A 27,447-nucleotide genomic window follows, 5' to 3' on the forward strand; every position below is an offset into this window, starting at 1 on the left:
TAGATTTTTGAGTAAAATGTTCTGATTTTTAAAACACGGTAAGGGCCAAACAAGATAGATCTGCAAGTGAGTTTGATCTATGGCTGCCATTTTGTGATTCCTGTTCTAGGCAATTGTTTTATATATATATACACACATATATATATATGCATACACACACACACACACACACACACATATATATATAAAGGATCTTCCAGTGGGCTTGTTAAAAATACAGAATTCTTGGCTATATTCCAAGGTATTTGGAATCGATAGGCCTGGGTTGGGACCCTTTAATCTCCACTCAACAGAAACACTTCTGATGCAGGTGGTCCACAGGCCACACTTTGGGAAACTCTGATCTAGCTGTTGTGTTTCCCACTTAGAAGCTTTCATCTCATCCTCTTAATCTTGGGTCCCAGAGGATTCATGCCGCTGATTTGACTGTACTGCAGTTCAGTTAGGAAACGCTGTTGTGGAGGCCAAGCCTTATACATTCAGTTCATGTCAGTGATGACAAGCATCCCATGCAAGCTCAAAGAAGGAACAGCAAAGACAAACACAGGAAAAGGGCAGAGGTGTATAGATAGTTTGTAGGAGGATGGAGACAGAGAGAAAGCCAGGGTGGGAGGGGAGAGGTCGAAGTTAACTGCTGCATCACAACAATTCACTGAGGGTGTGGGCTTCAGAGGAGTCACCCACTGTTACACAGTGACTAATCTCTGTCCCTAGCTCTTCAATTGCTTATCTGGCTAGATACGTGATCTGCTAAGAGATGGCCCAGGAGCCTCCTAGAGGAGAAATGATTCTCTGGGTTGCAGCAACACCCTCCCTCCCAGTAGACTATCCGATTTAAACTTTCACCTAAGAGTAACTGTTTGGGGCCATTTTAATTTAATTTAATTTATTTATTTATTTATTTATTTTGGCTGCACCGCGCAGCACGCAGGATCTTAGTTCCCCAACCAGGGATCGAACCCGTGCCCCCTGCAGTGGAAGTGTGGAGTTTTAACCACTGGACCGCCAGGGAAGCCCCTGGGGCCATTTCTGGATTCTCAGCAGGGGACAGGCTTCTTCACAGAGCATAAGTTTCAAGGGGAAGAGTATAGGTCATTGGAAAAGCAAAACTACAGGGACAACCTTGACCTGGCCCCTGCTTACCATGCCAGCCCCATCTCCACACCTACACTAGTCCAGCAATCCCCACACTTGTGGATCTCACACTTACTGCTGTTTCTCATCTCCATGCTTTTGCTTGTGCTGCCCCCTCCCAATGCCTGGGATGCAGTCTGTCCCTTTTTAACCCTCCTTCACCAGTTCAGTGCTTACTCTTTCATCATCTAAGACCCTCCTGACTACCAGGCTGGTCGAGTTCCTCTATCTATGCTCCCGTGATGCCCTTTCCATACAGTTATCACTCCTTTACTACATTTGATTATATAATCCATTTGGAGATCCATCTTTGTCTTTGGACTGGGAGCTCTTGAGTGCAGGGCTACTTCTTATTCATTTCAGTATTTCTAGAGTTTATTCCAGTGCCTGGCAACAAGCAGGGGCTCAACAAACATTTACTGAATAAATGAGGTTTAACCACTTGGGAACTATGCAATCTTAGCAAATCACTAAACCTTCTGGAGTCTAAGATTTTATCTGTACAGTAAGGTAATGATACCTCCCCCTACAGCTGTTATGAGAATTAAGTGAGATAATGTACATAAAAGCATTTAGCATAGCACCTGGCTAAGAGGAAGTGACCAATAATATTTTTTAAGCTAAAAGAAGATTGAAGAAGTCATCTGTTCCAGCTTCTTGCTTTCATTAAGCCTGTCTCCTCATGCTGCAGGATCTAAATACCATTTTAGTTTAAAGGAAGAAGATGGTAACCACATGCCTCCTTCTAGGGATACACACGAGATTGGGTTTCAAAGAACAACACTCTGAAGGGCAAGTTTTCCAGACTGCACTGTGCCTGGGTCACACCTAAGTAGATGAGCAGGGTTTGCATATGAAACCAAGTCAAATACTCCTTTTACCCAGACTCTCATGAAACAATAAACATTCCAGACTTCCACTACTCTTTAAATCAGGAAGGAAAAATGAAACAGAATCAATGGTCCCAGGCCGACTATGTTCCACAGATAGGATGTTACTTCCAAACTCTAACCCATCAGTCCTTCTTACTTCCCACACTTAAGATAGCATCCATTTGCCTTTGTAATTGGGAGTGGAGGAAGAGTGAGTAGGCATAGTGGAGAGGAAGATAAATTGGCTGGATAAACTGGCTGTTGTTTCACTGTAGTGACTGAAGTAAAATAAAATCGACATATCTTGTTTGTATCACTTTTACACTTAAATTTGCCCTTGAAATAAGGGTGGAGGCTATAGAAGGTCTTAACATATGGACGTATGAGCCTCCCCAAGGCTCATTTAGGACTAGAAGTTTGCCTTTTTTAAGGCAAACAGAAGGAAGCTGCCCAAATCCAGAGTGCAGAGGACCTATCCTCAGGGTGCAAGTCTTTGGACAGCTTGATTCAATGTAATTCAACGCATATTTACTACCTACTTTGGGCCAGGCACTGTGCTAAGAGCTGGGGAGACAGATACCAATAAGATGTGGCACCTGCCCTACAGGAGCTCCCAGGCTCGGGCCCCCTTCCTAAATGATATCCAGGTCTATCAGTGGATGTGCCGAGTGGGAATGACATATGCCATCTCCCCTCCTGTGCCTACACTCATTCCCATTCAGCTCCAATGCAGTCTCAGAATTGTTCTCAACATAGCACATCTGATTGACCACCTGGCCAGGAGTTGACTCTGTCCCTACAGCTGGTAAAGTATGTGCTTTGGAAACAGGCTACTCTAAATTCAAACCCCAGCTCCAGCACATACTAATTGTGTGGTCTTGGGAAAATTCCTTACCGTTCCTTGAGCTTCAATTTTCTCATCTGTAGAATGGGACAGGCTTCACAACAACACTGTGAGATTGGCACTATTACTGTCCCCATTTTAAAGATGAGAAAACTGAGGCACAGATAGGGTAAATAACTTGCCGAAGATCAAAAATAGAAAGAAGGAGAGCCAGAATTCAAAGCCAGAGGTCTATTTCAGATCCTGTTCTGGTAGCTGCTGGGCTACTCTCCTCTTAGGCTGGGCAAATACTCTCTAGGTGCCAAGAAGCACAGAACTGCCAGACTCGGATGAAATATTCAGTAGAGGGTTTATTAAGGGCAATATTCCATTGGCTGAGACATTAGCTCTGGTTGGAGACAGTTTCTTTTGTCTTCAAATAAAAAAGGCTATGATGGAGAGGCCTGCTGGATTTGCGAATATAAAGGCTCACGTCATATTTAAACTATGTGCCAGAGTCTGACTCTTGAAAACAATTCACCTGATAACAGAAATATGAGAGTCAGAGATCACTTGACACAGTAGTCCAAGCCCATCTGACTAAAACATGTGCCTCTGGGGAACATTGTTAAAGTCACCACCCATTTCTAAGACGAATCCACGGTGATCAAGGCACAAGTTTAAAAGTAAAAAAGAAAATAAGGCAAAACTTAACTCAGGACTGAGCCATATTAAGTGGGCTGATATTTGTAGAACTCTAGAACAGTGCCTGGCACCTAGTAAACATGAAGTGTTTTGTAAATAAATGAAATACAAACGTGGGCGTGGAGGAAGACCTAGTCAAAAGCACCCATGCTTGGGTGGCAATTGGTCTTTTTTTCACACCCTTCCCCACTGACCTTAGAAAAAATCTTTCACTTCTGAACCTCAGTTTTCTTGCTTGTTAAATGAAATTATAACAATTACAAATTCAACAGACTTGTAAGAACCAAATGAGACCAGTGAGATATAAGGATGAAAATATGTCGTTTGTAAATCATAAAGCACCATACAAATGTCATTATTATTACTATTATTGAAGGCCTAGAATGAGGTTCTAAGAGAGTCAAATTTCTGGCGCTGGTGCCCAGGGTTTTCTGCCCTTCTCCCCAGCCCCCTCCCTGGCACAGCCCAACCCCTAGCTGAGGGCCCAGCCAAGTAGGGAGTAAGGGAGAGCTGTGTCCCTGGCACCTGGGGCTGGAACACAGAGTGCCCTCTCTCCTCTTGCAGAGCCAAGGACGTACAGAGTTATTGGGAGTAGCTGCATCTTGTGCTCCAGGCCAGCAACATTCAGGGTTAGATAGACTTTTGTGGAGTGCCCTGAGAACCCAGTGACCCAGGGTAACCTCATTCCTGTGGGCACTGGCATTGTGAGTTTTAAATGACTGGCTTTGTAATTACACTTCACAATACATAACCTATTCCAGAAGAGGGGACTGCTTATGCAGAACCAAATCGAACTGCTTGAACTATGGTGTGTCCATCAGAAAAAAGTACAAAGCCATGGCACTACCATAAACTGTGAGAATTACCACACAGAAAATTCCCTTTTCTTTCTCTCTCGCTCTCTTTTTTTTTTTTCCCCATTTTCTTTTACTGTTCAGGAGAGAACCATAGTTACCTATTGATTTGTCTCTAAGGTTAAATCAAGGGGAGAAAACCAAAGTGACTCCTCAGGAATATGTGAAAGACAAAAACTCCATGGAGGCCGTGTGTAGGATTTAGCTACCACGAAGGGCAAAAAGCAATATAAAGCCACCAAGGAAAGATGCAACTGCAAGGTAATAAGGAGGAAGTCCGATATGGCCCATGAATTTAAGAGGGAAGCAGAAACCCCCAGGTTGATGGCAACTCTGTAAATACAGCTTTTAAGCTACTTTCCAGTACGCCATCAATAGCAGAGGTCAATGATTTCTGTCTAGAAATATTTAGACAGGTTTCTTTACCTGAAATAATGTGAGAAGGTAATTAACATCAGATGTTATTTCATTTACACTCCCTGAAACTCCAGCAGGTAAGTATTAATAACCCACTGTTAATAGGTTAAAGAACTGATTCCTAGGGATGGTGTATAGTTTGCCCAAGGTCATACAACTATAAGATGGTAGAGCTCTGGCTAAAGAATTGTCTGCCTTTAGTCAGTGGTCTTTTAATCATGCCATGTTGTCTCCACCGTGTAGCCCTATGATAGAGATCTCACACTACCGAACTTGCCAACGGTAGACAGGAAGAGGATCAGTCTGGAAAGTAAAATTTGGTTCTCATACATATAGTAGGGAGTTAAGTCCACCTTGGAATAATGCCTTTAGCTATCTGACAACTGATGGGTATTTAATCTGGGAGATGCTGTTCTATCTGGTTCACTTATTCATAGAAGAATCATTTGTTTATGCAACATACATTTATTGTACCAAGCATTTTTCTAGGCAGTAGGGATAGAAAGATAAGAAATAGTGCTATGCTCCATAACTTACATGTATGTTATATATATTCTTTTCTGTGTATCAATAATTATGGAAAAAATGAACCTACTTGCCCTGTGGAACTTCCTTTCCAGTGAGGCTGTAGAGGAGCAATCGTTAAGTGCACTATAAGTGCTGTACTACAAGCGTGGGGTGCTTTGAGAGGTCAGTGCTTTTGTCAGTGTCAGCAATTATTCCTAAGGCAAATTCACACACATATGCAAATAAGCCATCTTGGGGAATTCATTTTAACTATGTTTGGAATACTTTCAGACTTCAAAATTGTTCTGGCAACAGGTTTAGACAATAAACACCCCTAGGGAATTCCCTGGAGGTCCAATGGTTAGGACTCCGCACTTTCACTGCTGAGGGTACGGGTTCAATCCTAGTCTGGGAACTAAGATCCTGCAAGCCTCAAGGCATGGCCAAAGAAAAAAAAGGACCCCCATACCTGTGCTGTCCTGGCACAAAAAAACCAAATGAGTGGCGTAGGCTAAGTTTGGCTCAAATCCTAAGATGATTCTGATCCCCCCAAAGACATAGTGTATCCCAGCTAAGTCCCCAGATGTGTTCCAAGTGTCACAGAAGACTTTGGGTAGCTAAGGATCACAAATGAGCTTTCTTGTTGTGAGCAGGGCCATCTGTCAGAGGGTTTGAGGCTGAGAATGAACACTTTGCATGGGACCTCTCTTTCCCCAGCCCAATACTTTTATATATGTGAACATGATTTAAATAATTGGGTATAGCCTAAAACAAACACCAGGAATTAATAGATATAAGCACTAGAAGAATCATACACTTGTTCATTCCTTAATGTCTTCATTCATTCAATATTTAGCGTCCAACAGGGCCTGTGCTTCAGTGGGGAATATGAGATGAACACACCTCTCAGCTCCCAAGAGCACGTACTGTAGAGGGGCAGGCGAATTGTGAACACGGACACTTTGTGCAGAGCGAGCTATGAGCCCATAGTGGCTGTTGGAACAGGTGGGCTTCTTTTTCTGAGAGTAGAGCAGGACGTTATGTTAGAATTTGATTTTGGAGAAGGAGGAGGAAGGTACTAAAAGCAGAGAGCAGAGGGACTTCCCTGGTGGCACAGTGGTTAAGAATCTGCCTGCCAAGGCAGGGGACATGGGTTAGACCCCTGGTCCGGGAAGATCCCACATGCCACAGAGCAACTAAGCCCGTGCACCACAACTACTGAAGTCTGCGCGCCTAGAGCCCGTGCTCCGCAGCAAGAGAAGCCACCGCAATGAGAAGCACACGCACCGCAACGAAGAGTGGCACCCGCTCGCGGCAACTAGAGAAAGCCCATGCACAGCAACGAAGACCCAACACAGCCAAAAAAATAAATAAATAAAATAAATAAATTTATTTTTTGAAAAAGAGCAAGAGTAAGTGCAAAGCCATGTAGCTGTGAAAGAAACTGATGCGTTCAGGGATGGCGACAAGTCATGTGTGGTAGGAAAAGCAGAGCACAGGCACAGGAGCCGAGGCTGCAGAGGAGAGCAGGGACAGATCATGAGGGCTCTTACACTGAGGAGCTCGGCACGTGATGGGTAGACAAAGAGGCACAAACCGTAAGAAATGTTTAAGCCCAGGAGTTCCACAGTCACATTTGCATTTTAATAGATCACTGAAGAAACAGTGAGAACGATTACAAAGGGCAAGAACAAAGGTAGGGGACCACTTAGAAGGCTAAAGCAATGACTTGACACAAGTAATATGAAAGCATTTTCATTCTCAAAAATTTAAATGATACAGAAGCTCTTCCAGGAACAACACATTATCCTACTAATGGATATTTAGGCTGTTACTAATTTTCTTATTATAAACTATGAACATGCTTGTACAGATAGTTGTTCAATAAATTGCTTATGAAAAACACTGTGTCTTTAAAAAGCTAGATAACCATCATCTTGTCATGGCTAAATTGATTTTTCCAGGAGTTAAGGGATGTATAAGATGGTAAGGTAACTCTTTAAGATTACTTCAGGACTGAGACCAGGATTATGGAGAACAATACTCAGTCCATCAGAATCCAGTCTGATGTAGGGAAGAACTCTCACAGCTCTGATTCTGGTCTGAATGCTTGTGTCTTCCTCAAATTCATATGTTTAAATCCTGACCCCCAATGTGATGATATTAAGAGGCTGGGCCTTTGGGAGGTGATTAGGTCTTGAGGATGGAGCCCTCATGAATGGGATTAGTGTCCTTATAAAAGGGACTGCAGAGCTCTCTTGCCCTTTCCACCATGTGAGGGCACACCAAGAAAGAAGCTGGTGTCTATGAACCAGGAAGAGAGCTCTCACCAGACACTGAATCTTGGACTTCCAGCCTCTAGAACTGTGAGAAATAAATGTTTGTTGTTTAAGCCACCCAGTCTATGGTATTTTTGTTATAGCAGTCCAGACAGACTAAGACAGCTCTCATGGACATGCTTGGGAAGCAAAGGTGAATAGGATGAAAATGTGATTTATTTTTCCTCTGAGGCCTGGACCTAAAGAAGAAGCTGGTGACAAAGGGGAGAAATTGGGCTGAATGGAAGAGACTTTTCAGAGCTCACACATGAAGCTGATGGACCACGCAGCACCCAGGAGGTAATGTCCCACTGGGTCCTGGAAGGTCATTTGGACATTTGAGGCTTAAAACAAGTACTCTCCACTTTTCCCTCTCTGTGGCAACTCTCTTCCTAGTGGCTTCTTGTTAACACTCGAAACAACTGAAACCCTTCCAAGGTCTGGGTCAGGTTTGTTTGGGGTCACATCTTCCTCAGTTTCTGTACCTAACAGATCGGTGTTAATTCTTTGCTGAAAGCCCTGCAAGGATCAAGATTTCCCAGTATCTTCCCTGTAGACTCATCTCAGGGTCTCCCATACTTTCATAGTCAGGGAGACACCCCATGTCTCCCACCTAAAGCCGAGCTCAGGGTTCTTTGTTCAGATTTTAGAAACAAGGATGAGGACAGGAGGTCAGTTGTGATATTAGAGTTATGGCATCACAGGAGGCTGGAACTCAAGATGGGCAGAGAAGCTTTTGAGCACTGCTCTAGGCTAAACTGTCTGAAGCTCTGAGTATGTGCAGATTTAATAATGGTTAGTTCTTTAGTCATATAGTAAAAAATTATTTCACTCGAGAGAACAAAGGATTCCTAAGAAGTGTCTTAAAACTGTAGTGGTGGATCCATTTTTGAATTCTCTTTTCTGCCCTTTTTTTTTTAAAAAAAGATTTTTTTTGTTGTAGACCATCTTCAAAGTCTTTATTGAATTTGTCACAATATTGCTCCTGTTCTATGCCTTGGTTCCTTGACCCTGAGGCTCCCAGCTCCCCAACCAGGCATCCAACCCTCACCCCCCCACACTGGAAGGTGAAGTCCCAACCACTGGACTGCCAGGGACGTCCCTTTCCTCACTTCTTAAGCTACACACAAGTGATGTGAAAGCACGACACAGGCATAAGTTGGGGAGATGTGGCTGGAACCTCTTTGACCTGGGACCAAGCAACACTTAAGTACGAAATTTTCCTCGTCATGGATACTTGAAACAAATGCCTTCCTTCTTGGTCCTCATTGCTAAAGAATTATGGCTATAGGGACTATATTTACCATCTGGCCCAGATCTCCTGCCAGATCTTCCTTACAGCCAGTCTGTGCCAACTATAACAACGTTTTGTAAGAAGGAGGTTCCACAAACGCTGAGGAAAACTGTTTCAAATGACTAACAGCCCACACTTAAAGAAAATTTCATTTCCTCCAATTTGCAGAAGGGAAAAGTCACAGGAAAGCACATGACATGGTCAAAGTAGATTCAGCCAAAGAGGTTTTTACCTACCTGCAGCTCTGTTATTAAGTTTGGGTCATGGATGGGTCCCTCTAAGGCCCTCCCTTGTCTTATCCCATTTTCTCTCTACTGTTGGAGAAGAGAAGAGCCCAGTCCTCTTGACTGTGTTTCAGGTGTGTGTTCTCATGTCTCCAAATAGATTGGGAGATTTGGGATAGCAGAGACCACACTGTTTCAGCTCAGCCACTAACTTGTTGGATAATTTTTTTTTTTTGCAGTACGCGGGCCTCTCACTGTTGTGGCCTCTCCCGTTGCGGAGCACAGGCTCCGGATGCGCAGGCTCAGCGGCCATGGCCCACAGGCCCAGCCACTCCGCGGCATGTGGGATCCTCCCGGACCAGGGCACGAACCCGTGTCCCCTGCATCGGCAGGCAGACTCTCAACCACTGCGCCACCAGGGAAGCCCTTTTTTTCTTTTTTAATTTGGGTAATTCTTTAAGATTAAGGCTGCTAGAACATAGGATAGAGAAATGCTGTAGCCACAGGATTTCAGCCAAATCTCTTTTATAACAGCCTTTCAAATTAGGTGGAGAAATATAAGCTGGGTGAGAATGGAGGGACTCCACCACACCAAACGGTTCTGATTGATTGGATACATGTGAATCCAGAGGGAAGACTCTACCAGGCTCTGTCCTGGTCAAAATTTTGCCCATGACTTGAACGAGTACAGGTGACAACCTGATGAATCTGCAAAGGACATGAAGCCAAACTGGTGGCCTATGGGTCGAATCTGTTCACAAACACTTTTTGTTTTGATTCCTACATTATTAAACAATTTTTTGAAATAGTGGTGAACATGTAAAACTTGAGGGGCTTTCACATTAAAGCTCATATTTCTGGCTTCTCTTAGAAAATCAGAAGATTTTGCTTCACTGGGCCTTTCTGGCAACAGTCTGTTGGAATGAAGTAGTGCTCCTCTCCTTAGGTGGGGCACACACTCCCCACTTACTACAGTCTCCACCTGGCCTACTGAATTCATTTACCTGACCCTGTTCAGCATCTGTGTCTGTGACTCTTGTTAACTAAAAAGGCCAAAAAAAAAAAAAAAAAAAAATCTGTTACTCTCTACCCTGCAGAGAATCATCACAGAATTTGCCCTCAATAGCAAGATACATACAATTCCAAGTGTGATATTTTCTTTGCCTTTTGTTCAACTAGCAAAGCCTATATCATGTTTGGCTCTTTGGATCTTGATTAAAAGCTGAGCATGAGGGCTTCCCTGGTGGTGCAGTGGTTGAGAGTCTGCCTGCCGATGCAGGGGACATGGATTCGTGCCCCGGTCCGGAAAGATCCCACATGCCGCAGAGCGACTGGGCCCGTGAGCCATGGCTGCTAAGCCTGCGTGTCCGGAGCCCGCGTACCGCAAAAAAAAAAAAAAAAAAAGCTGAGCATGAAATAACATGGTGCAGTGAGAAAGGATCATAGAAGCCTGAAGAGCTCAGGCTTAGGGAGGGCTGGAGACAGATTAGAGAACTAGCTGATCTTGGCCTCTGGAAGCCTGACCAGGCACTCCAAATAATTAGCAGCGTGGCCTACCAACACTACTGATTTCACAAAGGGTAACTTAAATTGCCAAGAACAACATGGAAATTGTTGCCACAAGCTCTGCAGGATTGAAAGCACATTGAATCAGACATCTTGCATGGCTGAGGACACTGTCTCTCTGCTATGCTTCTTTGAGATGAATTGATACTATTGGACTGCGGTCTGTGTGAAATGCCTTCAACCTGTTCTGTTCTGAGAACAGATGAGAACTTGGTTTAAGATCTGATCAGTTAAATTCTAAAACATTTGGAATGGTTCAGAAAAGCTAAAATAGGTTTTGTTGCCGGTGAAAGTGTCATCAACAACTATAATTGCCATAAAAAGTACGGCTTATGACAAAGCCAGAGTTGTTTTGAAAGATGGAAAGAAGGAGCAGAATGTCCCTTGATGCTGTTGAGCAACTTTTCACAGGGTTGTATGGTTGCCCAATACCGCTTGAAAATCTATAGCGATGGTAGGAGGAAAGGAAAGGGACAATTAGGAGAGAATTCTCATGCCTTTTTTCTGGCCAAATGAGAGTCAGAAAATAGAGAAATGCAAACAGGTAGTAAAGATCCATCACTTACCTCTCTCACAGTCATCTGGGGAAGAAGACTTCCTTGCTGGAAGTTTCTTTTTGTATCTTATGGCTTGCAAGACCTGGCAGTGGAGCCAGGTGTCATTTTTCTACTTAAAATCCAGCAATGAATGGGAACAGAAGCCTTCCTAAGAACCTAATTCAGGGCAAGGGTGTACTTAGGTCCAAGTAGAAGATAGGTCTAGAAAGAATGTTATTCTATATTAAACAATCTAAATCTCATCATGTAATTAATTCTTTTGCTTGGAATCATTCAATGGCTCCTCTTGTGTTTTAGAAAAAGTCCAAATTTCTCCTTGGCCTGGCATCTGATCCTTCACTACCTCCCTAGACTCATCTTCTGTTATATTCCTTTTGATACCTGGCCATCCTGGCCTTTAAGTTCCTCTTATATCTCTTCCCTCTCATCTTTTAACATGTTCTTCTCTCTACCCGGCATATTGCTTCACTCTGTCTTCAATTCATCCTTCCAGTTATAAGCTTACATATCACTTTTCTCAAGAAAGCCTTCTCTGGGACTTCCCTGGTGGCACAGTGGTTAAGAATCCTCCTGCCAATGCAGGGGACACGGGTTCGAGCCCTGGTCTGGGAAGATCCCACAGGCTGCGGAGCAACTAATCCCATGTGCCACAACTACTGAAGCCCACGCACCTAGAGCCCATGCTCTGCAACAAGAGAAGCCACCGCAATGAGAAGCCCGCGCACTGCAACAAAGAGTAGCCCCCGATCGCCGCAGGTAGAGAAAGCCTGCACGCAGCAACGAAGACCCAACACAGCCAAAAATTAAATAAATAAATAAATATATTAAAAAAAAAAAAAGAAGCCATTCTCTGATTGCTACATTAGGTTAAAAAAAAACCCACCCACCCACCAATCTATTTCTCCTCAGGCTCCATACTATTGATACATCTATCTTTTTTTGTTGTTGTTGTTGTTAAGTAAGTGAGTTGTTTTTTTTTTTAATTTATTTTTTGGCTGCTTTGGGTCTTCATTGCTGCACACGGGCTTTCTCTAGTTACGGTGAGCGGGGGCTACTCTTTGTTGCGGTGCGTGGGCTTCTCATTGCAGTGGCGTCTTTTGTTGCGGAGCACGGGCTCTAGGCGCACAGGCTTCAGTAGTTGTGGCACACGGGCTCAGTAGTTGTGGCTCACAGGCTCTAGAGCACAGGCTCAGTAGTTGTGGTGCACGGGCTTAGTTGCTCCATGGCATGTGAGATCTTCCCGGACCAGGGCTTGAACACGTGTCCCCTGCATTGGCAGGCGGATTCTTAACCACTGTGCCACCAGGGAAGTCCCGATACATCTATCTTGACACTTCTCACTTATTTTAAATTTCTTGTTTAAGATCTGCCTTCCCAGTTCTATACATAGACTTTGGGGGCAGAAACTATGTCTTATTTATGGTTGTTACCTTTGCAATTAGCAGAGTACCTGGTATATAATTCATGTGCAATGAATATTTGTTCAATTAGTGACTATAATGAAGGCTTTCAGAGAAGAAATAAGAAACAATATTCATTGGCTTTGAAAATCTGAGACCATTTAATCTCCTTTTCTCTAGGCAGACCTCATTTTAGGTCAAGAAGATGAGGAAAAAGAGAAACCATCACTATTTTTTTTTGAATTTTATTTTATTTTTTTATACAGCAGGTTCTTATTAGTTATCTATTTTATACATATTAGTGTATATATGTCAGTCCCAATCTCCCAATTCATCCCACCACCACCCCACACCCCTGCTTTCCCCCCTTGGCATCCATACGTTTGTTCTCTACATCTGTGTCTCTATTTCTGCCTTGCAAACCAGTTCATCTGTACCATTTTTCTAGATTCCACATATATTCGTTAATATACCATAAGTGCTCAGGATCTAGCAATCTGCCCTCGAGGTGCTCACAGTCTGGGAGGGGGGGTGGGAATGGAGGAGTTCTTATATGAAAGAGATTATGTCTGTTCTTGCTTATCAAAGATTTACATTAAAGACTTCATGTAAATGCAAACATAGCCCCACAGAGACCTTAAGTGTAGAATCCATGATAGTTATTCAGACCAAAAGACTAAAAAAAGACCGAAAAAATTTTAAAAAAGACAAAAAAAGAAGGCCCAAGGCAAAACCATCCAATACACAATCCACTATCCACTTAGCTGAACTAGGACCAATTCCCTGTTGCCCCAGGCCTGTCAGTGGGCTGATATCTCTAGCTCCCTTCCTGTTACAAGCTTTCTACCACTTCACCTTCCTGAGTCTCCTTTCACAGATGGGAAAGAGATTGAATTAAGTCCATTTGTACAAGGGTAGACCAGTAAGAGGATCCTTAGGATCTCCCTTCTCCCAGGCGGGAGGGCGTCTCTCCAGGGCAGTGCTGGGCCACCCAATGAGCAGACTAGGTAGCTGCTTGGCACACCATAAAGCCCCGCCCTTCCAAGTATTTCCAGAGTTTGATGGGGGAAATCCAAACTTTGTTGGGCTCTTTTTCATTTGTTTCACAGGTTAGTATTATTTTTATTTGGAATTATATATGAGAAACACCATCTTTTCAATGCTTAGAGCCTTGAAGTTGCAACTCTTTCCCTGCCAGGGGCTTTATGGCTGCATCTGAGACCTTGATCCTAAAATCACCACCCAGGGGAACTATTCTCATGCTAAGAATTCTAAGCCATGCAGAATCAGGGGAGGTTGTGGAGAGAAATGATGCTAAAACTTGCAAAATAAGGTAAATTTAATCTGGATGGCTTTTCTCATAAGATTCTACTTGCTTTCTAGGGGTATCCCAACCTATAAACTTTGTGGATACTCTTCCTGGGAGATGTTCTATGTAAAAGGAGTTCTGTGGTCAAATAATTTTGGGAAATAGTGCACCTTCTATCTCTCTTAGAAAGATATATGATGTACATCAGCATATTAAATCCTCCAAGAAGTCCTGCAATAAAGGAACCGGTGTAAAAAAAAAAAAAATCAGTGTTTTTCAAATGTATCTAATCACAGCAAGAAAAAATTTAAATCAAGTAACACCTATTAATATCCTGCAATAATGTGTGGAGCACACATTGAAAAATGCTACCCTAGTATTTACTTTGTTGTTGTTGTTTTGGTGATGGGATGTGGTGTTTTCAAAAGAGACGTTGGCACATATCCTGTGAAGTAAATCAATGTTCTCTTGTCAGCTGACTTACTTGATGGGAACAGTAAATTCGCATGCTGACCCCCAGAATTCACACCCATGTGGTTTCATGATAAAGCATTAGCTGGCTTTCCTTTCTCTCCTTTCCGAGGGTATTCACCAGTTGATGATGGAAAGGTCATGTGGCTCCCATTGACTTTGCATTTTTATGGGCTTCTGTCAGCAAAACACTACCTACACTATAGCCAAATGAGTCTAAAAACAGACAGGCTGAGCACATCACATTGAAGGAACACGTGTTCTCATTTTATAACAGTTTGAAGAGCTAATGTCACTGTCTACTGTTTATTTAAGCAAAATACTTTCAGGTTCAATAGGGATTCAGGGGAGAGGTGCTGGGGGAGGCAAAGAAAGGGAGGAAAAAAAATCATTTTATCAAACTCTGAGCACAGCTCCAGTCTCTCTTTGTCAAGGTTCCTTCCTCCTCTCAAACAAAAGCCCTGAGAGTGTCTGCTTCTTTTACTCCCACAAGGAGCCTTGAGCTTGGCAGGGGAGTGTTTCCAGTGAAACACTCGCTAGCTTAGAGCCCTTCGGCTGAATCACCCCATTGGACTGGGAAATGGCTAAGGATTTCAGTCTAAGCTGGAAGCAGGGAGGATGGGGCTCCTGGTTCATTGAAATTCTGTTTCACCACAGTAGTAGTAACATCTGCTGTGAATGTGAACATTTTGTCTTCTCAGAATTTCTGTTTTTCTCTTTTCCTACCTTCATTTTTTAAAAAATAGAAATTGCGGGTCCACAGCCTTATTCTCACAGCAGCTCTCATGGGATTAAGTACTGCTTCCCACTCCCCTCCTGTCTCCAGTTTCTCTGCAGCCTGTCCAGCTCTTCATTCCAGCTGCCACAGCTGCAGGCTCATAGAGAAAGCAGGTCTCCTGTGCTTCAGGGAAATAAATTACTCTTCCCTCCTCTGCCCATCAGGGTGAGAAAGAGAAAACGTGGCCAGCATTGGTTCAGTGCTAACTAGATGCCAGGCACTGTGCTAAGCACTTTCTATATATTTTCTTATTTCATCCTATTTCCGTTTTACAGATGAGAAAACTCAGGTTCATCAAGGTAAGTAACTTGCCCAAGATCACATGTCCTAAGTGACAGAGCCAAGATTTGAAGACTGATGCCAAGTTTCGTGTCCTTAACCACTATCATAAATTCATTCATTCATTCAACACATGTACCAGGCGATGTTTGAGTACTGGAGAGACAGAGGTGGGGAAAAAAGAATCGACTCTTTCAAAAAAAAAAAAAAAAGAATTGACTCTTTCCTCCTTGTGCAGCTTACATTCTAGTGAGCAGACAAAAAATGCACAACAAATCATATAATGTCAGGTGCTTTTAAGAAAACTAAAGCAGGGTAAAAGTGTGGAGAAATGGGGAGGGCTGCTACTCTGTACAGAGTGAGTGGTCAGGGAAGGCCTCTGTGAGGGGGTGACACTGAAGCAGGGATCACCCTGTGCACCTGCGTTTTCACCCAGACACCCACAAGCTGGTGATTCCAGGCAACGTTCTTAGGACTCTTCATTTACGTATCCTGACCCTGACAGATCTCTTTTGTTACCTCTGGAAAACTCCATTTCATCTGGGAGGCAAAGCTGGTATTCTACCATAGAAATATGTCGGATGTCTTCAGAGTTGTCCAGGGGAAAGGTGCCCTCACCAAACACAACCATTCATTTTACTTGGTAAACCCTATTCTTCTAGTAACCATGGCTAACACTTGCTAAGTACGTAGCATGTCATGTGTCAGACTTTACATGTGTCATTTCATTTAATGCTGATAATCACTCAAAAGGGAGATTGTCTTACCTTCAGCTGTCATAACAAAATACCATAGACTGGATGGCTTAAACAACAGACATTGATTTTCTCAGTTCTGAAAGCTAGAAGTCCAAGATCAAACTCACCAGTTTCTGGTGAGAACTGTCTTCTAGGCTTGCGGATGGCCTTTTTCTCCCTGTGTCCTCACATGGCAGGGGGCCGTGAGAGAGAGAGAGAGAGAGAGAGAGAGAGAGCGCACTCTGGTGTCTCTTCTTACAAGGGCACTAATCTCATCATGGGGGCCCCAAGCTCATGACCTCATCAAAACCTAATTATCTCCTAAGGTCCCATCTCTGAATATCATCACATTGATTGGAGATTAGATGAATTTTCGGGAGACACAATTCAATCCATAGCAGAAATGTTATTACTCCCATTTTCAGGCAAGGAAACAAGTACTAAGAATTTAGGTAACTTGCCTAAGGTCACATGCATGCAATCAGTATCCATGTGCATGGACACATAAGCCCATGTTCTTGACCACTATGCTATGCAGCTTCTTTCCATGTGGAAGGATGCATTGATCCATCATCCAGCTGGAATACCGGGGAATGCACGTTAAACTCTTCAAAAAGATGAACATATCCTTCTTTGAAGGCATTAAAAAAAAAGTGCCTTTCTTTATTTCCCTTGTTCAAATTGTATGCCCTCTTTTCTCCTTAGACATTGAATGAAAGTCAGACTCAGACCCTACTGTACAACAACAAAAAGTTTTTACTTAAAAAAAAAATTTTTTTAAATGGGGGCTTCCCTGGTGGCGCAGTGGTTGAGAGTCCGCCTGCCGATGCAAGGGACACGGGTTCGTGCCCCGGTCCGGGAAGATCCCACATGCCGCGGAGCGGCTGGGCCCATGAGCCATGGCCGCCGAGCCTGCGCATCCGGAGCCTGTGCTCTGCAACGGGAGAAGCCACAACAGTGAGAGGCCTGCGTACCGCCAAAAAAACCAAAACAAAACAAACAAAAAAAACCCCATCTATCAATCAACTCTCCTGGCTCTGATTCCATGACCGTCATGTAAACTTCTGGTAATAATTTAGCTTATCCTGTTGAGTTTCTTGCATGGAAAGTGCTGACACCAAACTTGAGTACTCTGTACTGTATTTTTCAATATTAAGTAACACTTATCTTTGCAGTTGCTACACATCAGTCTGTTGTGCATTTGGTTAGCATGGGCTAGTCCCCAAGTCTCATCACCACTGGGAGCAATGACAAAATAGTTTCTGGTTCTCTAAAGCTGAGGCCTTTTCCAGACTCTATGTTGTCCCTTATCCTTGGGTTGGCATGTTCATCCTTCACACCTGCCATTTCTCCAGTGAAGGTGTAACACTCATAAGGATTCTTTTCCTTGATTGGAGCCTGGATGATCTTGGTCGAGGGTGGCTTACTTTTTTTTTTTTAATAAATTATTTCAGGATTTGTTTATTTCATCAGTAGTGGAATTAGTTAATTCTTTTTTATTTTTTTAAATTTTGGCTGCATTGGGTCTTCGTTGCTGCTCGTGGGCTTTCTCTAGTTGCGGCGAGCGGGGGCTCCTCTTCGTTGCGGTGCACAGGCTTCTCATTGCGGTAGCTTCTCTTGTTGCAGAGCACTGGCTCTAGGCACATGGGCCTCAGTAGTTGCAGCACGCAGGCTCAGTAGTTGCGGCCTGCAGGCTCTAGGGCGCAGGTTTAGTAGTTGTGGTGCACGGGCTTAGTTGCTCCGCGGCATGTGGGTTCTTCCCGGACCAGGGATTGAACCGTGTCCCTTCATTGACAGGTGGATTCTTAACCACTGTGCCACCAGGGGAGTCCAAGTGTGGCTTACTTCTATAGCTGGCTGAATTTATTGCTTATTTAGACATCTTTATCTCAGTCAGTATTGGACTATAAAAGGATAACTTTAAATCCTATAGCTATTACAACAACCTTCATGCTATTTTTTTCTTGGATAGAGGAGTTTGGAATTTATTCCATAAATAATGAAAAGTCTTTGGAAGGTTCTGAGTTTCAAAGGGGGATGATCAGAGTTGTGATCTGTGAAAAGTGTAGAAAAGCCCAGAATTGGAAAGACCTGTAAGACTATTACTGCACCTTTGCAAATCCAATCTATTTACAGCACCGTAGCCACTCCTACCTCCATACAGTTTAGATGGACTTACTTTTTTCTATCCTGACTGCCATCACCCTAGTCTTATCACTAGCATCGCTTCTCACTTCATTTCCTGTAATAGCCTCCTGACTAGTCTCCCTACTTCCTCTTTTTCTCCCACTAAAATTAATTCTTTATGTGGCAGGTAGAGAGTGAGTTTTTTTTTTTTTGCTGTACGCGGGCCTCTCACTGTTGTGGCCTCTCCCGTTGCGGAGCACAGGCTCCGGACGCGCAGGCCCAGTGGCCATGGCTCACGGGCCCAGCCGCTCCGCGGCATGTGGGATCTTCCCGGACCGGGGCACGAACCCGTGTCCCCTGCATTGGCAGGCGGACTCTCAACCACTGCGCCACCAGGGAAGCCCAGAGAGTTTGTTTTTTAAAACATACCTTTATTTTGATTTAATTCACCTACCATGAATTTACCTGTTTAAAGCATACAGCTAGGGATTTCCCTGGTGGTCCAGTGGCTAAGACTCCCAATGCAGGGGGCCCGGGTTCAATCCCTGGTCAGGGAACTAGATCCCACATGCTGCAACTAAGAGTCCGCATGCTGCAACTAAAGATCCCGCATGCCACAACTAAGACCCAGTGCAGCCAAATAAATATTTTAAAAAAATAAAGTATACAGTTAAATGGGTCTTAGTATATTCACAAGATTGTGCAACCATCACCACTAATCTAATTTTAAAACATTTTTATTACCCCTCAAAAACCTCATACACATTAGCAGTCACTCCCAATTCCTCCTTCCTCCCAGGCCTGGCAACCACTAATCTACCTTCTGCCTCTACAGATTTGCCTATTCTGGACATTTCATATAAATGGAATCACACAATATGTGGCTTTTGCTTTCTTGCTTCTCTCACTTAGCATAATGCTTTTGAAGTCAATCTTTGTTGTAGCATATGTTAGCACTCCATTCCTTTTATAGCCAACCAATATTCCATTGTGCGGATATAACCGCATTTTACATTTCCACTAGCAGTGTATGAGGGTTCCAATTTCTCCACATCCCTCATCAACATTGGTTTGGTTGCTCTCTACCTTTTATATATATAAATTTATATATATAAATGGTATATATTTATATATGTAAAAGGTATATATATATATATATATACACACACACACATATAATATATATATATATATATATATATATATTTTTTTTTTTTTGCCACAGCACATGGCTTACAGGATCTTAATTCCCCGACCAGGGATTGAACCCGCACCCTCGGCAGTGAAAGCACGGAGTCCTAACCATGGGACTGCCAGGGAATTCCCTTCTCTACCTTTGTGATTGTAGCCATCCTAGTGGGTGTGAAGCTCTCTTTCATTGTGGTTTTTTGTTTGTTTGTTTGTTTGTTTTGCGGTACGCAGGCCTCTCACTGCTGTGGGCTCTCCCGCTGTGGAGCACAGGCTCCGGACGTGCAGTCTCAGCGGCCATGGCTCACGTGCCCAGCCGCTCTGCGGCACGTGGGATCTTCCTGGACCGGGGCACGAACCCGTGTCCCCTTCATTGGCAGGCGGACTCTCAACCACTGCGCCACCAGGGAAGACCTCATTGTGGTTTTGACCTCTGTTTCCTTGGTTAGTAACTATGTTAAGAACTTCTTAATGTAGTTATTGACCTTTGCTATATCTTCTTTGGAGAAATATTTATTCAGTTCCATTGTCCATTTTAAAATTTAGTTATTTATCTTTTTATTAATGAGTTGTAAGAGCTCTTTACATATTCTGGATATAAGTCGCTTGTCAAATATATGGTTTGCAAATATTTTTCTCCCATTTTATGGATTGCCTTTTTACTTCCTTGATGGTATGGTTTACAGAACAAATGTTTTTAATTTTCATGAAACCCAACCTATTTTTTCTTTTATGCTTTGATGTTGTATTCAAAAGGCTTTGCCTGACCCCAGGTTGTGGACATTTACACCTATGTTTTTTTTTAAGGGTTTTATTGTTTTAGCTCTTACATTTATGTCTTTCATACACTTGGAGTTAACTTTTGTGTATGGTGTGAGGTAGGGGTCCAATTTCATTCTTCTGTATGTGAATAGCCAGTGTCCCAGCACCATCTGCTGAAAAGAACAGAGAGATCTTTTAAAAACATAGGTCAGATCACAATCCTCCTTTATTAAAATTTTCAATGATTTTCCATTGCACTTACAATAAAATCCAAATTTCTCTGCCTATCTCTTCACTTTCATTTCACACCACTCTCTTATTCACCATGCTCCAGGTCCCAGGTCTCTCATCTCCCAAAATAAGTAAAGCTTGCTATTCCCTTAGCTTCCTCACGTTTCTTTATTCTCTCACTTTAAATGCCATCTCCTCATAGATGACTTTCCTCAACTGTTCTTTCTAAAGTAAGTTCTCTATTCCATCTTGCTTATTTTCTGTATCATCTCCTTTTATTTTCCTCATGGCCTTAATTACCTATATGTCTGTATCTACTTTATTACTTTATTTACTTTCTTTGAGTAACACTTCTTTGCCTCTGCCATAGTGTTTCACATATGGTGTACATTCAATTGTTAGAAACTATTATTTACAATTAGAAGGGACTTTAGAAATCACCTAAACACTCTTATTTTACAAATGCAAAAATCTAGGTCTAAGGAGGGTGAATGAGTTGTCTGAGGTTAGAAGGAATACTTTGATACTTTGATACCGAGAGCTCTAATTTCCAGGACAGTTTCTTTTTCATTTATAACACTGATTTGCCTTATGCCAATATCATGCTTTTTTTTTTTTTTCCGAAATAACTAAAATGAAGAAATGGTTTTGTAATTCCTTATAGAAATGATATTATTTTTCTAAGCTTTCTTCCTAAAATGACTGAAATGGGCCCTCAAATGGACGGCCTGGCTCGGGTTAGGAAGGCCGGAAGTCACCCTCCAGTAGGGCACTAACTCCTTTGTTTCTCCCTCCTTGGTTGTCCCACCGCCTCCTCCCTCTGCTGCCCACCGCCTCCCTTGCTTCGGAGTCCGCCGCCCCAGTACAGCCATCGCCGAGGCTCCGCCCCCTTCAGGGCCCCGTGCCCTGCTCCAAGATGGCGCCGGGGGCTTCTGCTCTGGGGGAAGTGAGCTCACACTACTCCGGAAGGGAAGTGGGGGGGAGAGAGCAGCCGGGCGGGTGACCAGACTGGGGGCAGTGGGTGGGGTGGTGGCTGCAGCTGTGGCTTTCACATTCGGGCTAGAGCGAGGGCAAGGGACTCGTCCCGACCCCGGGAACCCAGTCGAGGGCCCAGGCCCGGGGGCGTTGGAGGAAGTCGCCCCGAGCAGCTCGCCTCTACCTGGAGGCTAGGCGACCCTGGGAGCCGGCGTCCCGCCCTCGGCGGCCTCCTTCTCCGACCCTCCTCCCGGGCTGCTCGCGGGCGGCTCCAGCTCTTTCTCGAGGGCTGCGGTGGGAACCGCCGAGCGGGCTGGACCGAATCCTCCCGCTGAGGACCGGCCGGAGGAGCAGAGGGAGCGCGGCGGGTCAGTCCGTCAGCGCAGAGGTCAGGCCGCGGGTACCCGTCCGTGGTCCGTCCTTCGCCCAGCACTCCTGGCTAGAGTCCGCGACCTCCCCACGCTGCTCCTGCTTCTCCTTTGAGCATGCCACCAAATCCTCTGGCAGGGTGATTTTTTTTCTCCTTGCTTTTGCCCGGAAGGAGATATATATTGAAAGGACATCTGTCCTCATCGCTACCCCTCTCCTCTTAAAAGTTTTCCTTCAGGGGGAATGCTTGCATTCCTCCCCTGGACCATTTGATGATTACTACTCCAGCCGCCGTCTGGTTTAGCAACTGGGATCACCTTCAGATCAGATCTTAAATCTTGTCACTTACAAAATTACAGAGTTGTTCTCTCCCGCCCAAGAAGGGCAAATGGACCTTGGAGTTAAGATGCAGGGGGGTGAACCAGTGTCAACAATGAAAGTCTCCGAGAGCGAAGGAAGGCTGGAGGGCCTGGCCACCGCGGTGACCCCGAACAAGAGCAGCAGCAACAGCAGCTGTGGGGGTGGAAACAGCAGCAGCGGCAGCAGCCGAGGCGGCAGTGCCAAAGGCTGGCAGTACAGGTACGGCTCTTTCTCCACGGTGATAGCCTGAGGTCGGGGTGTGCTGGAGTCTGCATTCCTACAGTTGCTGAAGGATGACGTTTTTTCACTAACTTCAGAAGTAACTAATAACATTTCATTTGGACCTGTGGTCTCATCTTTATTAGCAATATTTAATTCATTCATTTGTCCATTCATTCAACAGGTATTTATTGAAGGCCTTTTGGAGAACACATAAATGTATCCCTGAACTTCCTCCACGACTCTAGAGCTAATTTTTTCTCTGATTTGATTCTATACTCACTTTTGTTTTTCCTATATTGTAATTTGTTTACAATAAGTCTGCCTCCCTTGCTTGTTGAGGGTAGGGACTGTTGAACTCAGCTCTCTCCGGAGGCTAGCAAATGCTAGGTGCTCAAAACATGTTTATCCAGTGATGGATGGAATCATTCAGTCAGAAAAGATTCTTGCCCTCATGGTGTTTGCCATTTAGAAGGAGAGATGTACATAAATAATCTGAATACAGAGGCAAAAGTACAACTGCTAGTGCCTCCGAAACTCTAAACTAGTGAGATGTTTCAGTTTGACTCGATCAGGCCACTCACACCTCTCTGTCTTTGAGAGATTCTACGTTTATTAATTTTTATTGATATGAATGAAAAACTGAAGGAACAGGAAGTGAGTACTGGAGAAGCAATGGCAGTTTTATTTTTTGTTTTTGATATGTAAAGGGTAGGTGGATATAACCATCCAGAATCTTTTTTTCCAAATTGAGAAATATTTGACATGTAACATATTAGGTTCAGGTGTATAACATAAAGATTTGATATTCGTATGTATTGTGGAATGATCACCCCAATAGATCTAGTTAACATCTGTCACCACACAGAGTTAATTTTTTTTTAATGAGAATTCTCTTAGCAACTTTCTTATTTTTAAAAAATATTTATTTATTATTTATTTATTATTTTATTTATTTTTGTCTGCGTCGGGTCTTAGTTGCAGCACGCGGGGCCTTCATTGAGGCGTGCGGGCTCTTCGTTGCAGCACACAGGCTTCTCTCTAGTTGTGGTGCGTGGGGCTTCCTTTCTCTAGTTGTGGTGCGCAGGCTCCAGGGCGCATGGGCTCTGTAGTTGTGGTGCGTGGGTTCCAGAGTGCGTGGGCTCTGTAGTTTGCAGCACGCAGGCTCTCTAGTTGAGGCACACCAGCTCAGTAGTTGTGGCATGTGGGCTTAGTTGCCACACGGCATGTGGAATCTTAGTTCCCTGACCAGGAATCGAACCCGCGTCCCCTGCGTTGTAAGGTGGATTCTTTACCACTGGACCACCAGGAAGTCCCAGCAACTTTCAAATGTTTGATATAGTATACGGTATCTATATGGTATCTGTAGTCACCATGCTGTACATTACATTTCCAGGACTTATTTATTTTATAACTGGAAGTTTGTACCTTTTCATCACCTTCACCCATTTCACCCACCCCTCCCTCTGGCTACCCTCAATCTGTTCTCTATATTTATGAGTTTTGTTTTGTTTTTTAGATCCCATATGTAAGAGAGATAACACAGTATTTGTCTCTTCTCTGTGACTTATTTCACTTAGCATAATGCCCTCAAAGTTCATCCATGTTGGTGCACATGGCTAGATTTCCTTCTTTTTTTATGGCTGGATAATATTCCATTGTGTATATATACCACATTTTCTTTGTCCAATGATCACTGTCCATCTGATGGACACTTAGGTTGCTTCCATGTTTTGGCTATTGTAAATAACACTGCAATGAACATGGGGGTCCAGATATCTTTTTGAGTTAGTGTTTTCCTTTCCTTCAGATAAATACCTGGAAGTGGAATTGCTGGATTATTCAGAATCTTAAGAATGAATGAAATTGGAATATCTCATGGTATTGGAACTATAGGAATGAATTCTTAAATTTTGGTTAACTGACTGCCTGTGTGCTTAGCTCTCGGTTCTTTTTAGCTTTTGTGCTGTTTGTAGTTGTGAAATTTGAAAGGGATTAAAGTCAAGATTTCATGAAGGATATACATTTATCACAAATAATATCCATATATGTGAAATATGCAGGACTATATTAACACACAGAAACAAAGTGTAGAAGATTATAACTTTTTATTGATAAGTGATTATATGACAGGAAAGTATATTTAGTTACTATGAGATGTCTAGGCTCACTTTTGGAATGCATGATGCTTTTTCTTTTGTGGTTTAAGACTAACCATATAAAATTATCAATAACTTAGCAGGGTTATTTTGATATGACTTAAGGAAGCAAGATAAAATAATATTTCATGTAGCCAGAGGTGAGTCTTCTGACATCCTCAACTCTTTGAAACCCAGTCTTAATTGAATTAAAAAGTGAAACAGGTTTCTTAACACTGTCATAAAGCCATATACTTTACTCCTATAGTTTGATTCAGGACCCTATTATCCCTTACTTAGGGTATTATTTACTGGTTATATAATTTTCAAACTAGAATCTGTTGCACGCACAAATGAAAAAAGTTATCAGGGGAAGTGTAACAGGAAATGGCAGCTGACAGCATAGGACAGTCAAAGGTTTGAAAAGTTAACATGCAGACTAAGCTGTATTACTTCCTAGTAATATAATCATAGTTACAATGACCTTAAGTCATCCAGGAAAGCACAGTCTGTTTAAGCAAAGAACTGTAAGATACAGTAGTGAACAATTTCAAGGAAAATAGCTAAAAGTTTTTTTTAAATGCTTAAGTATCTGGAAAATTCAGTTATGTGGAACTCTTCCCCAAGGATGCAGATATATAACGCATTACTGCATTTACATACTGACATATCTCTTTACTTAAATGAGGCTTGTTCGAAGCTAATCCTTCAGCCTACCTCTCAATCGAATTTATCCCCTTGTCCTCTATGACACTGATCAAACAATTTTATCCATTGTCCTGCATTGCTCCTTCTTCCCTGGCTTCTTCCTGTGAGGCCCAAAGCTCTAGACTTTAAAAACAACAACAATAATGAAAACTAACCTAAATCCTTTCCCCTTAAAAACAGTTTACACTCAAACTGCCTCCATTTCCTTAGCCCTCATTTATTGCTCAACCCATGACAGTTGGCTCTGTCCTTACCAAGGATATGAGTAAAAAATGATGAATGTTTTTAGATTCCTATTCCAGTTGATATCTCTGTAAGTGTATCTGTTATTATTCTTTTCTTGACTTTTTGGACATTACTTTCTCTTGGTTTCTCCTTTATTGCTCTAACTGTCGTCTAATTGCTCCTTTTTCATTTCTTTGGTTGGCTCTTTTCCTTTAGAAGCTGGTGTGATACTTCATCATCTTCTGTTCTTAAGCTCATGTTTTCTGTTTGTTATCTCAGTCTTTTCCATGGCCTCAGCAGCTCTCTCTGGAACTTGAGAGCTGTAAATTCAACTGCTTACCTGTAATTTTCTACTATCCCGTTTTAAAAAATGGAGATTTCAGGTTATGTCTTAGGGAGTGGTTGAAATTTAGTAACGACTGTGGTTCAAACCCTGGGCTTTGGCTTTACAGACTTAGAAAATTAATTAGCATAATGTTTTCAAGGTTTATAAATGTCACATATATCGTTACTTTATTCCTTTTTGTGGCTGAATAATACTCCACTTATGTATATACCATGTTTTGCTTATCTCTTCATCAGTTGATGAACATTTGGGTTGTTTCCATTTTGTGGTTATTATGAATAATGCTGCTTTGAACATTTGTGTTCTAGTTTTGTGTGGACATGTGTTTTCATTTCTCTTGGATATATACCTGGGAGTGGAATTGCTGGGTCATATGGTAACCGTTTAACTTTTTTTTTTTTAATTTATTTTATTTTGGGGTCTTTGTTGCTGCACGCAGGCTTTTCTCTGGTTGTGGTGAGCGGGGGCTACTCTTCGTTGCTGTGCGCGGGCTTCTCATTGAGGTGGCTTCTCTTGTTGTGGAGCATAGGCTCTAGGTGTGCAGGCCTCAGTAGTTGTGGCACATGGGCTCAGCAGTTGTGGCTGATGGGCTCTAGAGCGTAGGCTTGGCAGTTGTGGTGCACAGGCTTAGTTGCTCCATGACATGTGGGATCTTCCTGGACCAGAGCTCAAACCCGTGTCCCCTGCATTGGCAGGCGGATTCCCAACCACTGCGCCACCAGGGAAGCCCCTGTTTAACTTTTTGAGGAACTGTCAGACCATCTTCCAAAGCTGCTGCACCATTTTACCTTCTTATCAGCAGTGTGTTAGGGTTTTAATCTCTTCACCTTCTCATCAACACTTGTTATTGTCTGTCTTTTTGGTTTTAGCCATCCTAGTGGGTATGAAATGGTGGTGGTGGTGCATTGTGGTTTTGAATTGCATTTCCCTGATGAATAATAACGTTGAGTATCTTCATGTACTTATTGGTCATTTGTCTTATCTTCTTTGGAGAAATGTCTGTTCAGAGGTTTTGGCCATTTTTTTTTTAATTGAACTATAGTTGGTTTACAATATTGTGCTAGTTTCAGGTATACAGCAAATGTCATATATATATATATATATACATATATATATCAGATTCTTTTCCATTATAGGTTATTACAAAACATTGAATATAGTTCCCTGTGCTATGCAGTAGGTCCTTGTTGTTTATTTTATATATAGTAATTTGTATCTGTTAATCCCAAACTCCTAATTTATCCCTACCCACTTCCCCTTTGATAATCATAAATTTGTTTTCTATGTCTGTGAGTCTATTTCTGTTTTGTAAATAAGTTAGTTTGTATCTTTTTTTAGATTTCACATATAAGTGATATCATATGATATTTGTTCTTCTCTGCCTGACTTACTTCATTTAGTATGATAATCTCTAGGTCCATCCATGTTGCTGCAAATGGCATTATTTTTTTGTATGGCTATGGCTGAGTCGTATTCCATTGTATATATATACCACATCTTCTTTATCCATTCATCTGTTGATGAACATTTAGGTTGTATCCATGTCTTGGCTAT

The 27,447-nt window shown here is 42.8% G+C and overlaps 1 protein-coding gene across 1 annotated transcript in view; it reads left to right on the forward strand.

Moving 5' to 3' along the window:
* Window positions 1-20,990: 20,990 nt before the first annotated feature.
* OSBPL11 (oxysterol binding protein like 11) overlaps window positions 20,991-27,447 on the forward strand; it is a 99,323-nt gene continuing 92,866 nt past the window's right edge. The window contains exon 1 of the mRNA XM_079923163.1: window positions 20,991-22,476. Coding sequence (XP_079779289.1) covers window positions 22,286-22,476 — 191 coding nt within the window. The 5' untranslated portion in view covers window positions 20,991-22,285. The remainder of the gene's footprint in view (window positions 22,477-27,447) is intronic.

Source organism: Stenella coeruleoalba (assembly GCF_951394435.1).
Source record: "Stenella coeruleoalba genome assembly, chromosome: 5".
NCBI lineage: Eukaryota > Metazoa > Chordata > Mammalia > Artiodactyla > Delphinidae > Stenella > Stenella coeruleoalba.